The sequence below is a fragment of the Athalia rosae genome, chromosome 5, assembly GCF_917208135.1.
Source record: "Athalia rosae chromosome 5, iyAthRosa1.1, whole genome shotgun sequence".
In the NCBI taxonomy this organism is placed as follows: domain Eukaryota; kingdom Metazoa; phylum Arthropoda; class Insecta; order Hymenoptera; family Athaliidae; genus Athalia; species Athalia rosae.
Window position 1 is genome coordinate 8,708,803 of NC_064030.1, and position 13,492 is coordinate 8,722,294.

Consider the following 13,492-nt stretch of genomic DNA (forward strand, 5'->3'; position numbering starts at 1 on the left):
AAAGAAAAAAAAGACAAAAACAAAATTAAAAAACGAAAAACGAAAAACAGCGACAATTTTTCTCATAAAATATGCACGGAACGAATGAAACGTAATTATACACACGTATGTAGTTAAATAAGCGAATGAGATGATTGTGAGAAGCACGCGGTTAACCGATCTTCATTTCAAAAGATTTTCTACAATTATTATAACTAAAAACGTTTAACCAAATACTACGAGGGACTCCTTTTTCAGTGTCTTCCGAACCGACAGAGACTTTGCATTTCTGCTCCAGTCACATCGCATCGGGATCTTGTGTCGTGAATATGATGAAAATTTGTTTGTTCCTACAGGGGCAAAAAGTGAACAAAGTCGCCCACAGTGATCCTCGCTCGTCTCTGATCCTCCGGGAAATCGAATATCTGAACGATCTCGATGAGAAACAGATTCGACACTTGTCATAAGTTATTCGCTCTCTTTCGCATCGGCACAGTTCCTACCGTGCGTCGTCCAAGTTTTGACCTTCCACGGATCGCCGACGAATAGGTATTTTTTTTATTCTTCTCAAATATGCAGACAAACGTCGAAAATCGTTTATTATAGTTACACATGCATCCGATATTCAAGGACTCGTCTACGAAAGCTGCGACAACAATTTTCTACCGTTTTCAAACAACGTACGTACACAAACCTACTTCCGGATGTAAACAAGAACCAGGTGAATTCGCGCAAACAAGTGCAGATCGCACAATTACGATAAACACCGTTAACGTTTCGCTTCGCTTGTTCAAATACCCGTGCAGGGTCATCGTGGGAGATGAAAAAAAAAACGAAATAAATAAACAAAATGTGGATCGTAAGAATATGGCGACAAAGGGTGGAACGTGATAAATTCATCGCGACGTTCTATAGCCGTGTTAAAAAAAAATCGAAACGATCGTGCGACAGCTGTCGGACAGGATTAATTATATTAGTTGCAATCGATGTATATCTATTCGCGCAGCACAAACGTACTTGGTGTAATACTTGTAAATGATATTATCCAGAAACACGGGGAGACGCGGCTGTTTTATAAATTGCATCCTCATTGTCAGTCTGAGGATGAGTCCGCGCGAGGAAAACTACGAGAAGCTGCCGCGGTGTGTTTTATGGACAAACGCGAAGCCGGTTCCAATTCAACGTTAAGCCGGAACCCATCGCCGAAAAAATTGAATCAGATAGTGCGTAAAACTTTGTGCTCGTTTTGCGCTGCTTCGTGCCGCTAACAATAAGCACAAGTTTTGTGCCCTCGTTACGCGAGAGAGAGATATTCGCCAAAATTGAACCATCGGCGTGGAAATCAAGTCCTATGCTTTACAGTGGGTGAAATTTTGACGAATGTCTCTCTCTCTCGTAACGGGGGCACAAAACTTGTGCTTTGCGGCACGAAGCAGCGCAAAACGAGCGCGATAAATTTTGTGCACAGCCGAATTTCTATTTCTCACCTGTGGGTTTCAACTCGATAGCTCTGAAATGTAAATGTTCGATTTCCGACGAGGGAAAAACCAGTTGAGACATACCGACAGGAACCGGGAATTCACACGATGCACTCTGACGTCTTGTTCTATCCCACCTTATTGAATCAGACGATTTGTTTTAACTGCATTTCAAACCGCACGTTTATTTCCTCGGATGAATCGCATTCGTGATATCGGGAGTCACAGGCAGCACACTGACGTCTGTTCCGTCCCACCTTATTAAATCAGGCGATTTAGTTGCAACCGCATTTCAAACCGCACGTTTATTTCATAGGATATATCGCATCTGTAATATACCGAGCCTTGGGATTTTCACTTCCGAAATTAAAAAACAAAAAAAATCTATAATGGTCTAGATCACGCTTCGGGAGAATGGTTTGTGATATTGTTATTTCTTCGAGAATTGAGCAGCTGATGACAGAAAAAAAATCTCTTTTGAGATCGATTATCCGAAGAATATAATCGCTCCCTCGTTACAGCTATAAAAATCCACAATTTTCGTCGATCGTTTGTAATCGATTCATTGAGAATAAACAAATTTTCACAATTTTTTGCGGTGTGGTAAAGAGACATGTAATTGAAGCCGCATGTAACGTGGTATACATATAGGTAGACATCTGGGTTTGTGCTGATAGTATAGCTAATTGACGCGTTGTCGGATTTTTTTTTTTTTGATCTTTCCAAAGCACGTCACAATATTTATGATACGCGTTGTAAATTCAATTGTATCGCTATTACTTTTATTTCATTTTTTAATTCCACGTGCGTACCTCGAATTTTTTTACGAGCACGATTACGAGCGATCAAATTGAAAATACAGGTCGTTCAATTTTGGGAGTGTTCGTGCACACGGGAAATATGATTCCTCGCCTGAGAAACAATAACACTAACAATGACGGATAAATAAAATAGTCGGTAGATAGGTAAACGAAAGAATTGCGGCAATACTCTTCAATTCGACAAATATAACAATACCCCGTGTATAAGAGTAATGCAACTTGTTTTAAACGGTCGATGTTCGACGTGGCGGTTAATCCTTCACTTGCGGTGATATCGTAGTAATAAATAATTGTGCTATGTGAAAAGCGAGGCGAGGGTATGGCCAATTATGTTAATTTAAAATACAGCTAGTAAAAGGTCGCCCCAAAATTATGACCGAGCGTTGGCTGCACGCGAATGGTATGAGAGGCTGCGTTGACGATGCCGCTGAAACAGCGGACGCCGGCAATCTACTTATTGTCAGTTTTCAACCACACCGAAGCAATCCGCTTGTATTCGCCGTACAAGTGTCGCTTTGCCTACGATACGCGCTTACGCGATACATGCGTACGTCGTGCGTTTGATTTTTCACCCAATTTATGTTCGCACGCAATAATTTTTTACTTAAATAGGACTCCCTCGGGCGCTTACGTACCCATGGCGCACTCGCGTTCCACATCCCCTTCGATGTGAACCCCCGCGTAGAGTTAAGACGGGTGACTTTGTACTCGCAAGGAGATATAACGCGGGGTGTATATATATATAATGTTTACAAAGACGATTTACGTCAAGAGAGATAAAATATCTCAAGGATCACCTGTGCACCACCTGCCCTCGAGCTATATAATACACATAATCACTCGTATATAATCTTCGGCAGAAATAGTCGTCAAAATTTCTTCGACTGCAGTCGGCGTCGGGAAACTAGATGAGAAAAATGTCCGAATCTCCGACGATCGTCCTACTCGTATTTTGAACCGTACCTCGCCGAGTTTCTCCGACTACCGAACACACGATGTTCCATGAATCTTTACCGAAGAAATGACATTTAATCGTAAATGTCGCATACATACACGTAACGGTTCATCGAACTACTTCTCCACTGGAATTACATATCTGTTCGTTTTTTCATTTGCAGAAATTTCATCGAGGGTTGGTTGTACGTACGTACGTGTATTGGTATTCGTTTGACTCGTGAACCCCGTGAAAATTGAAAGAGAGAGTCGACGGATTACCGATGTGGAGGATTCTCGGCGAACGAGGAGCGACGATTTGTAATTCGCCTGGCATTACTACGAATCTGGACGACGATCTGCAATGCGGAGATAAAGACGGTTCGGAATCGCTCTGATTGTGAGATACACGATATCGTTGATATATGTGTAGACGCACGTATTATACGATCGATATATCGATCGTCGATTACTTGAAGGGAGAAACCCCAGCAGATAATATGCTCGGTAACGTATGTGTGTTTGAAAAAAAGAACGACAAAAAAAACGCTGAGAAAATAAAAAATTACGAAATAAAATAAAACTTATCGAAGGGGAGTCGTCGGCAGGACTTATAAGGTGTTCGCGCGACGCGTGGGAGTCGAGTAAAAAACGAAGAAAAAAACGAAATAAAAATGGTCTCGTGACGATAGCTCGTTCAAACCATCCCCAAAACAATTGTTTAACGTGTAACGATTTAATATATCGCAAGTTGTCGTTGAGCCGTTTATTCGATTTCTAAGAAACTGCGATCAGAGGTGGATATCGTGGTAAAATGGTTGGTGATTCGAAAAAAGGGAACGTCCTTGAACTTTTTTGAAGTGGTGCACCGATCGTGAATTATACGGGTGATCATGTCTAAACGACAATGGCTAGTCTTGCTGATGTTGTTCCTCACTTACTTGCTACTTGGCGCTTCGATATTTCATCACATAGAGAGCGAACTGGAGGTAGAAAAAGTAAGGGAGGCCAGAATCAACCGCATTGAAATAAACGGTGAGTGAAATATTCATTTTTTTTAATAAGAATCACCGCTCTGGATCTCCAACTTTCTTGTATATGTATATATGATTTCACACGACACGACATGCAATTACGTTTTCAACGATATTCGCAAGTTTTCGGCAAGACGCGATGTGATAAATTATTTCAAATCGGGGTACGTCGTACAATTGAAGATGAATCGAAATTCGACGATGAAAAATTCTGTTTCCCGCGAACGGTAATTCGACATCTGCGCCTGATTCGACGTCGATCGACGCATTTGACGTTTTCAAAATTTGACCTTCGTTACCTTTTAATGCTCAATGGTTAAATACGTTCGATTGTGATCCCCTTAATTTCCGGACGGAACTACGACGCCTCGTAAAGGTATAGAATTAATACGTAATAACGAAGGAGTGGCTCAACTTGAAAATCCAATGATTCGCTTCGAAGCTCACTCGTCTTTTCTTTGGCCACTGGATTATTTTTCCCCCTCAAATAATTGCAAATTTAGATTATTTCGTTGCAAGCTTTAGCGATTTTCGTTTATTTTCTTTGCGATCGATCATCGGTTGTTCCATAATCGCAAATCGTGTAACAAAAACGTAAAAAATCGCGCAACGCTACGCGGATGTATTTTCGACCCTCGTTGATATGACAAATTTTTTTCGGCACCACCTGCGATCGAAGTTGACGACGATTTATTTTTGATTATTTCCCGACCAGAGAGACGGATGGCTACGTACACATGCATAATGTTTAAACCGAAACGATTACAATAATGCGTTGCGACGGCGGCCGTGAAATGATTCGTTTAATCGTCTCGCCAATCGTTCTTTTAAATAAATGATTAGAACGGAATGTTACGTATACACGGACGTGTATAGGTACACGAGGTTATTAGCTAACTGTTAACTATCAATGGTAACTTCCTAACAGTTTGAACCGTCCCGTTCGCTAATTTTATTGCCTCTCCGTACTACCGACTTGCATTAACCCAATTAACCCAAACTTTAGGATGTATACCGAACACTTTCCGTCAACGGTCACGCGGTTGACCGGAAGTTTTCATTATCATAATACACGTGATGAAAAAATGTCGAATTTCTATCGCCGTTTCTACGAGACACACTCTGACCCGTGAAATCGTTGATATACCTGTATACATTTTGTATTGTCAAAAAAGCGAGTTTTCGCAGCTCGTCGTATTAAAAAAAATAAAAAAGTACTTTTTCGCCCACATATAGAGCGAGGCCATTTTTGTAATCAGGTCATTTTTCAGTTTGAAATGTTTAATTCAATCTGCATCGCACATACAATAGTCCTTTAATCGTTTGATACGATACGCGAAAGGATTTGGATGACTTTTTGTATCACGCGCGGGTTATAAAAATGTAAATTCCTGATAAAATCAAGATGGTATCGCAGCGTCAAAGGAAAAGGTATAATTCTATCAGATTAATTGTAAGTTTGCGCGTTACATGTGCGGTGGAGGTCTTATGCAGAATCATAAAGACGCGTGCCGCATAACAAATATATCGCACGCACGGTGGGATTCAACTTTCGACTTTAGAATTGCGATCAGATATCCTATTTTTTTCTTCATTCATTGTCTTCCTCGTAATATGCATATTACGACGAAGTGAAGTCGCGCGTACGATCGCAGCGATCCCCGCGGTGTTTGGAAAACGACCTCATCTGTGTCATCGTCTGGTCAATGCCCCACGGTCACGTAGTAGTCATATCTGCACATGCCTGACATTGTCACACCGAAATCGTGGCGATCAAAACGAAACTATGTCTACCTCGTATCTTTTATGAAAATATGTTTTTGGATTGTTTTCACCCCCTCCTTTTTTGAAAAAAAAAAAAAAACAATTTTCATGTATCTTTTCTCGAAAGAAACGCACCCCCATTCGGGCAAAGTATGGAAGCCACGGACAAATATTCGAAAATAGATGAAACTTTCTTTTAACATGCGTTTTTGACTCGTTCGCTTGAACACCGTGCAGTTTCATGAGGAGGGTTGACGAAAAGATGAAAAAACGCATGTGGACAGGCAATTGGGAATTCAAATAAGGATGTGATGAGTTGACTGCAAATTCGTACGTAATGTTCGAAAAATCTTTTTTTTCAAAAGAAGGAGAAGGCGAAAAACATTAGAAAAAAAATTTTTGACTCAAGTACAAGGGCTCCATTATGGGCTCAAGTTCTTTAGTTCAAATATATAGACATCGCGAGTAAAACCTATAGCTGACCGGCCAATGCCTTATTTCTGAGATTAGAAAGAATCGGGAATGAAAAATTTCGATGTAAAAGAAAACAGAATAATTTCTGTGACGAGTTAAACTTAACTTTAATTGTTTTTCGATAACAACCCTTTTATTTGCGATTCCACATGGTAGTTTTCGAGATGTCGTCGGCCGATGGTCAAGATTCCAAAAAGATAAAAATAAAAGAACGACCAATTTTCAAAACGCGGTGCAGCGCGTGACGACATACGAGATTGGAGTCCGCCATCCAATCGATAAGCATAAATTTGAACGGCGGAATATTATCGTTCGTCGAACGAACTGCAGTCGTTTACACAAGTCACCGATTCCGCGTCATCACGTTTTCTCGTATTCTTTCTCCCTTTCTTTATCCTTCTCCCTGCAGTCATCTACGAATCGTCGCGTTGTACTCGATTATGCAATTGGAGAGTATAAATAATCGATGACACACGTCAATCAACAAATCACAAATACAATACGCGCACGATATATCGAGCGATTCAATGAAGTTCCTACGCAATTGAAAATCCAGCCGCGCGTTATGTGGGTCTAGGACTCGTGTGATCTGCAAGGCAAAGGCGCGAACTGCGAAGGATCCGAGAAACGCCACGCAAATTAAGGGGAGGAAAAAATCGGGAAGTTTCATGTTTCGTCGATGGAAAGTAGATTCAGAAAAGTTTACGCCATTGCATCATTGTCTTCGATGAAAAACGTGTCGTCACGATTTCATTTGAATATACGTACCACCACCGCCTATATCTCGATGCTTTGTGGCGGGTTGCTGAATATTAAAACTTTCATATGCGCCTTCGTCCGAAGGTGCAAAGGAACGATAATAATGTAAGGATCCCCCGCGGTGTGCGGGCGATTTTTTATGCATTTCTTTTTTTTTTCTTCTCTCATACGCGAAGTCGTTTCGCAATCGAGAACAAATTTCCGCAGCTTGCAACATTGTGCAAGATCGATCGATTTGCTTACAATTATCGATACGATACGAAACCCTCCGCTGTATCGCTTCGGCTGGTTTGCGATGTGTGAGTTATTCATGTGGGTACATATTTTTTTTAATACATTCCGTCTGCGTTTCTTACGAAATTCGAAAAATCAAGATTGTTTTCTGAAAACCATGCTTTGTGAGGTAGCTGCTGATTAGACGCGTACGTCGAATGATGAGAATTGTTTTTAGTTGATCGCATAATTACAATTTATCAGCGATAGTGGACTTGTATGACTTAAGATTTAATTAGCAGATAGTAATTAATCGTACCGCGATATTATACCCTACAATTGAACTCGATGTAGTGATATGCAGTATTGCGTATCATTAATTTATTTCATTTTTAAGCATGATTGACACTCCATTGAAAATATTCCAAGGAGTCCGACTCGTTGTACCTACTCGACGTGCAACGCTAGAAAATCTGGTTAAACGATTCCGCGCTGGGATTGAGATGTAACTTCTCCATGTGCGTTATACGTGTATTGCGTGGTCATACCTACGGCCGTGGCGATGGTTTCTTTTCTGTTTTCTCTTTTTTTTTTTGTTGTTGTTGTTGTTTTTTTTATTTCGATCTCCAAGTAATCGGTTGTCACAAATCTTGGGTATCTGTTGACACGGTTAATCAATCTATGCGGTAATCGAAACGACGGCGATAGTGAGCTTATAATTGCTTGCAATTATCTCTGATTACCTCTCGATAATCACCTTATCCTAACATACCGGCTACCACCGACGATTTCGCCACATCTCATTACATCGATATTCAATAGAACAGGGATTTCGTCACGATACAGTTTCGATCGCGTTCATCGGGATCCTGGATAAAACAATCCCCCACTTCATTCCACTTATCGTACGAAGACGCGTTTCTCTCACACCACTACCAAATTGCATTCGACTTTGCTGCGATTTGTTTTTGTTTTCCTCGCGAAAATCGTCCTTCGACGACGGTGGACCGAACATGGGTGGATTCTAAGGCCGGTAATCAATTGTCTCGTCTCTTAATCTCTGAAGAATACTTCGGCTAATTTTAATGGGGCTATCTGCGGTATATACGCCAATTACTTCCTATTATCTTATCAGGTGATATTTACCAGTTATATTGTCCATTTGCTCAATTGTATCGCGGGACTGTACGGGTTGGTACACCTTAGCGTAGTATCTCTGATACGTCCGCAAGATTGCAGAGAACTTCGTCGCATTTAATAATGATGACTAGCGACGAATTTTTCGGTTTATATCGCTCCACACGCCATTGCGACATCGCGTACGATACCCTAGACAGATACGATATGCTACCGAATCGCGTTCTGTACATACGATCTTTTTCTCAAATCGATCGTCCGGGCGAAAGATAACGATTTTCGAGCGAACGTCATTTCACTCACGATGTGAACGTACGTACTGTGAACGCTCTTTGTACCGCCGCGTTTTTTTCAAACTTTCTATTTGATATGTAAAGCAAAATTTTGTTCTTTTTTTTGATAGATATGATCAAAATTCTTAACGAGGAAGATTTAAGAGATTTTGAAGTTTCCGGTTTCAGTCCGATTCAGTTTTCTACCACTTCGAATTCTGATTGGAAGGGCCGATTCGCTTCAGTTCGAGTTATTTCTGAATTCTGATTTTTGAGAAGAAAACAAATCTTTTACGAATCTCGGTGAAGAATTGCTACCGACAAGTTCTTGGAGAAGCTTACTGCGAATCCGAGGTTGGATTTCGAAAGGTTGAAACATCCCTGAAAAAATGATAAATTCCAGTAGCATCAACTTTGTCTTTCTTTTTTTTATCCATGGTGATATTGAAGTTAACCAAATCATCGTATTGTACGTATAACAAATATGTACACATATTCACGCGTTGTACACGGACAGTTATATTCATTGACGATCGGCACGTAGCAATTTCAATTTTACCGAAGTCGATTGTTCTTCGATAATGTTTTGACGATTATCAAGCAAAAAGCGTATGTTTGGACGTTAATCTTATAATTTCGTTCTTATCTTGAAAACCGTCATTGGTTCATCTATATATCTTCGGTACGGAAGTAATCGATCATGGTGTTATTCTGACAATGATCATGGTCTTCGATTCCCGGTCTACAGTCTATTTCATGGAATTGACATTGACGCCAGCACGAGGGATTAAAAAATAAGAAGATTAAACTTGGCCGTCTGAATCATTGGGCTTACGATTCGCACGATGTTATTGCATCATGCCCCAGTGTTTACACCGCGGTATGTCTGGTGGTTTGACCTACCGATCTAGCGTGAATATGGCGCTCGACGCCAGGCAACCAGACACACTGCGCTGTAAACAATGGGACACCCGGTATATGAGAATCTCCCGATGGAAACCGTGGGACAACTGATGATTAGCGTTGGTTTACCGACTAATTGCGAGCCGTGAAAGCTGTCAGAAAGAAGTATAATTGGAGCGGATGAAGTAAATGCATCTCCAGCGCGGAGTTGCAATTACTCAATTTGGACAATGGATTCGTGTTCCTGAGGTCAAAATACATAAGAAAAGTGCCATACGATCAATTCTAATTCTCTCAAATTCAAATTCCTGGGTACGAATTACATCAAAATCGCCGATAAAATGAGTTTTTTATTCTTGATCCCGAAAAGCTGAAAGTTGGCGATCACTCGGTCAATTCCAGAGATGGATCAATTTTTCTTCCAGAATCGAGATCCTGAGGTCAAAATACTTCAGAATAGTTCCATACGATCAATTCGCAAGAAAAAAAAAAATTGGCCCAAAAACCCAACGGGATTTGAACCCGTGCAAATTTAACGATTTTTGGGTCAAAAATAAACATTCTTTTTTCATGGGTTTCGCTTGCTATTCCTATGTATTTCAATCTCAGAAATTCGAATCTGCAAGCCAAATTGATCCATCTCTAAAATTGACCGAGTTATCCCCATTTTTTCGCATTTTTTGGCACAAATTTGAGGATATCTCGGAGAGAAAGAATCGTAGCTCAATTTGGACGACGGATTCGTGTTCCTGAGGTCAAAATACATGAGAAAAGTGCCATACGATCAATTCTAATTTTCTCAGATGAGAATTCCCGGGTACGAATTACATCAAAATCGACGATAAAATGAGTTTTTTATTCTTGATCCCGAAAAGCTGAAAGTTGGCGATCACTCGGTCAATTTCAGAGATGGATCAATTTTTCTTCCAGAATCGAAATCCTGAGGTCAAAATACCTCAGAATAGTTTCATACGATCAATTTGCAAGAAAAAAAAAAATTGGCCCAAAAACCCAACGGGATTCGAACCCGTGCAAATTTATCGATTTTTGGGTCAAAAATAGACATTCTTTTTTCATGGGTTTCGCTTGCTATTCCTATGTATTTCGATCTCAGGAATTCGAATCTGCAAGCCAAATTGATCCATCTCTTAAATTGACCGAGTTATCCCCATTTTTTCGCATTTTTTGGGACAAATTTGAGGATATCTCGGAGAGAAAGAATCGTAGCTCAATTTGGACGACGGATTCGTGTTCCTGAGGTCAAAATACATGAGAAAAGTGCCATACGATCAATTCTAATTCTCTCAGATGAAAATTCCCGGGTACGAATTACATCAAAATCGACGATAAAATGAGTTTTTCATTCTTGATCCCGAAAAGCTGAAAGTTGGCGATCACTCGGTCAATTTCAGAGATGAATCAATTTTTCTTCCAGAATCGAAATCCTGAGGTCAAAATACCTCAGAATAGTTTCATACGATCAATTTGCAAGAAAAAAAAAAATTGGCCCAAAAACCCAACGGGATTCGAACCCGTGCAAATTTATCGATTTTTGGGTCAAAAATAAACATTCTTTTTTCATGGGTTTCGCTTGCTATTCCTATGTATTTCGATCTCAGGAATTCGAATCTGCAAGCCAAATTGATCCATCTCTTAAATTGACCGAGTTATCCCCATTTTTTCGCATTTTTTGGGACAAATTTGAGGATATCTCGGAGAGAAAGAATCGTAGCTCAATTTGGACGACGGATTCGTGTTCCTGAGGTCAAAATACATGAGAAAAGTGCCATACGATCAATTCTAATTCTCTCAGATGAAAATTCCCGGGTACGAATTACATCAAAATCGACGATAAAATGAGTTTTTTATTCTTGATCCCGAAAAGCTGAAAGTTGGCGATCACTCGGTCAATTTCAGAGATGGATCAATTTTTCTTCCAGAATCGAAATCCTGAGGTCAAAATACCTCAGAATAGTTTCATACGATCAATTTGCAAGAAAAAAAAAAATTGGCCCAAAAACCCAACGGGATTCGAACCCGTGCAAATTTATCGATTTTTGGGTCAAAAATAAACATTCTTTTTTCATGGGTTTCGCTTGCTATTCCTATGTATTTCGATCTCAGGAATTCGAATCTGCAAGCTAAATTGATCCATCTCTGAAATTGACCGAGTTATCCCCATTTTTTCGCATTTTTTGGCACAAATTTGAGGATATCTCGGAGAGAAAGAATCGTAGCTCAATTTGGACGACGGATTCGTGTTCCTGAGGTCAAAATACATAAGAAAAGTGCCATACGATCAATTCTAATTCTCTCAGATGAAAATTCCCGGGTACGAATTACATCAAAATCGACGATAAAATGAGTTTTTTATTCTTGATCCCGAAAAGCTGAAAGTTGGCGATCACTCGGTCAATTTCAGAGATGGATCAATTTTTCTTCCAGAATCGAAATCCTGAGGTCAAAATACCTCAGAATAGTTTCATACGATCAATTTGCAAGAAAAAAAAAAATTGGCCCAAAAACCCAACGGGATTCGAACCCGTGCAAATTTATCGATTTTTGGGTCAAAAATAAACATTCTTTTTTCATGGGTTTCGCTTGCTATTCCTATGTATTTCGATCTCAGGAATTCGAATCTGCAAGCCAAATTGATCCATCTCTTAAATTGACCGAGTTATCCCCATTTTTTCGCATTTTTTGGGACAAATTTGAGGATATCTCGGAGAGAAAGAATCGTAGCTCAATTTGGACGACGGATTCGTGTTCCTGAGGTCAAAATACATGAGAAAAGTGCCATACGATCAATTCTAATTCTCTCAGATGAAAATTCCCGGGTACGAATTACATCAAAATCGACGATAAAATGAGTTTTTTATTCTTGATCCCGAAAAGCTGAAAGTTGGCGATCACTCGGTCAATTTCAGAGATGAATCAATTTTTCTTCCAGAATCGAAATCCTGAGGTCAAAATACCTCAGAATAGTTTCATACGATCAATTTGCAAGAAAAAAAAAAATTGGCCCAAAAACCCAACGGGATTCGAACCCGTGCAAATTTATCGATTTTTGGGTCAAAAATAAACATTCTTTTTTCATGGGTTTCGCTTGCTATTCCTATGTATTTCGATCTCAGGAATTCGAATCTGCAAGCCAAATTGATCCATCTCTTAAATTGACCGAGTTATCCCCATTTTTTCGCATTTTTTGGGACAAATTTGAGGATATCTCGGAGAGAAAGAATCGTAGCTCAATTTGGACGACGGATTCGTGTTCCTGAGGTCAAAATACATGAGAAAAGTGCCATACGATCAATTCTAATTCTCTCAGATGAAAATTCCCGGGTACGAATTACATCAAAATCGACGATAAAATGAGTTTTTTATTCTTGATCCCGAAAAGCTGAAAGTTGGCGATCACTCGGTCAATTTCAGAGATGGATCAATTTTTCTTCCAGAATCGAAATCCTGAGGTCAAAATACCTCAGAATAGTTTCATACGATCAATTTGCAAGAAAAAAAAAAATTGGCCCAAAAACCCAACGGGATTCGAACCCGTGCAAATTTATCGATTTTTGGGTCAAAAATAAACATTCTTTTTTCATGGGTTTCGCTTGCTATTCCTATGTATTTCGATCTCAGGAATTCGAATCTGCAAGCCAAATTGATCCATCTCTGAAATTGACCGAGTTATCCCCATTTTTTCGCATTTTTTGGCACAAATTTGA

At 39.8% G+C, this 13,492-nt stretch overlaps 1 protein-coding gene across 4 annotated transcripts in view; it reads left to right on the top strand.

Moving 5' to 3' along the window:
- Positions 1-13,492, top strand: part of LOC105690174 (open rectifier potassium channel protein 1) — a 37,407-nt gene that overhangs the window by 3,617 nt on the left and 20,298 nt on the right. The window contains exons 1-2 of one of the 4 annotated variants that reach the window (XM_048655646.1): positions 268-528; positions 3,397-4,246. In XM_048655646.1, coding sequence (XP_048511603.1) covers positions 4,105-4,246 — 142 coding nt within the window. In that variant the 5' untranslated portion in view covers positions 268-528; positions 3,397-4,104. Of the gene's footprint in view, positions 1-267; positions 529-1,181; positions 1,203-3,150; positions 3,313-3,396; positions 4,247-13,492 lie in introns of those variants that run through there. The other 3 variants (XM_048655647.1, XM_048655645.1, XM_048655644.1) reach the window with 3 other exon arrangements.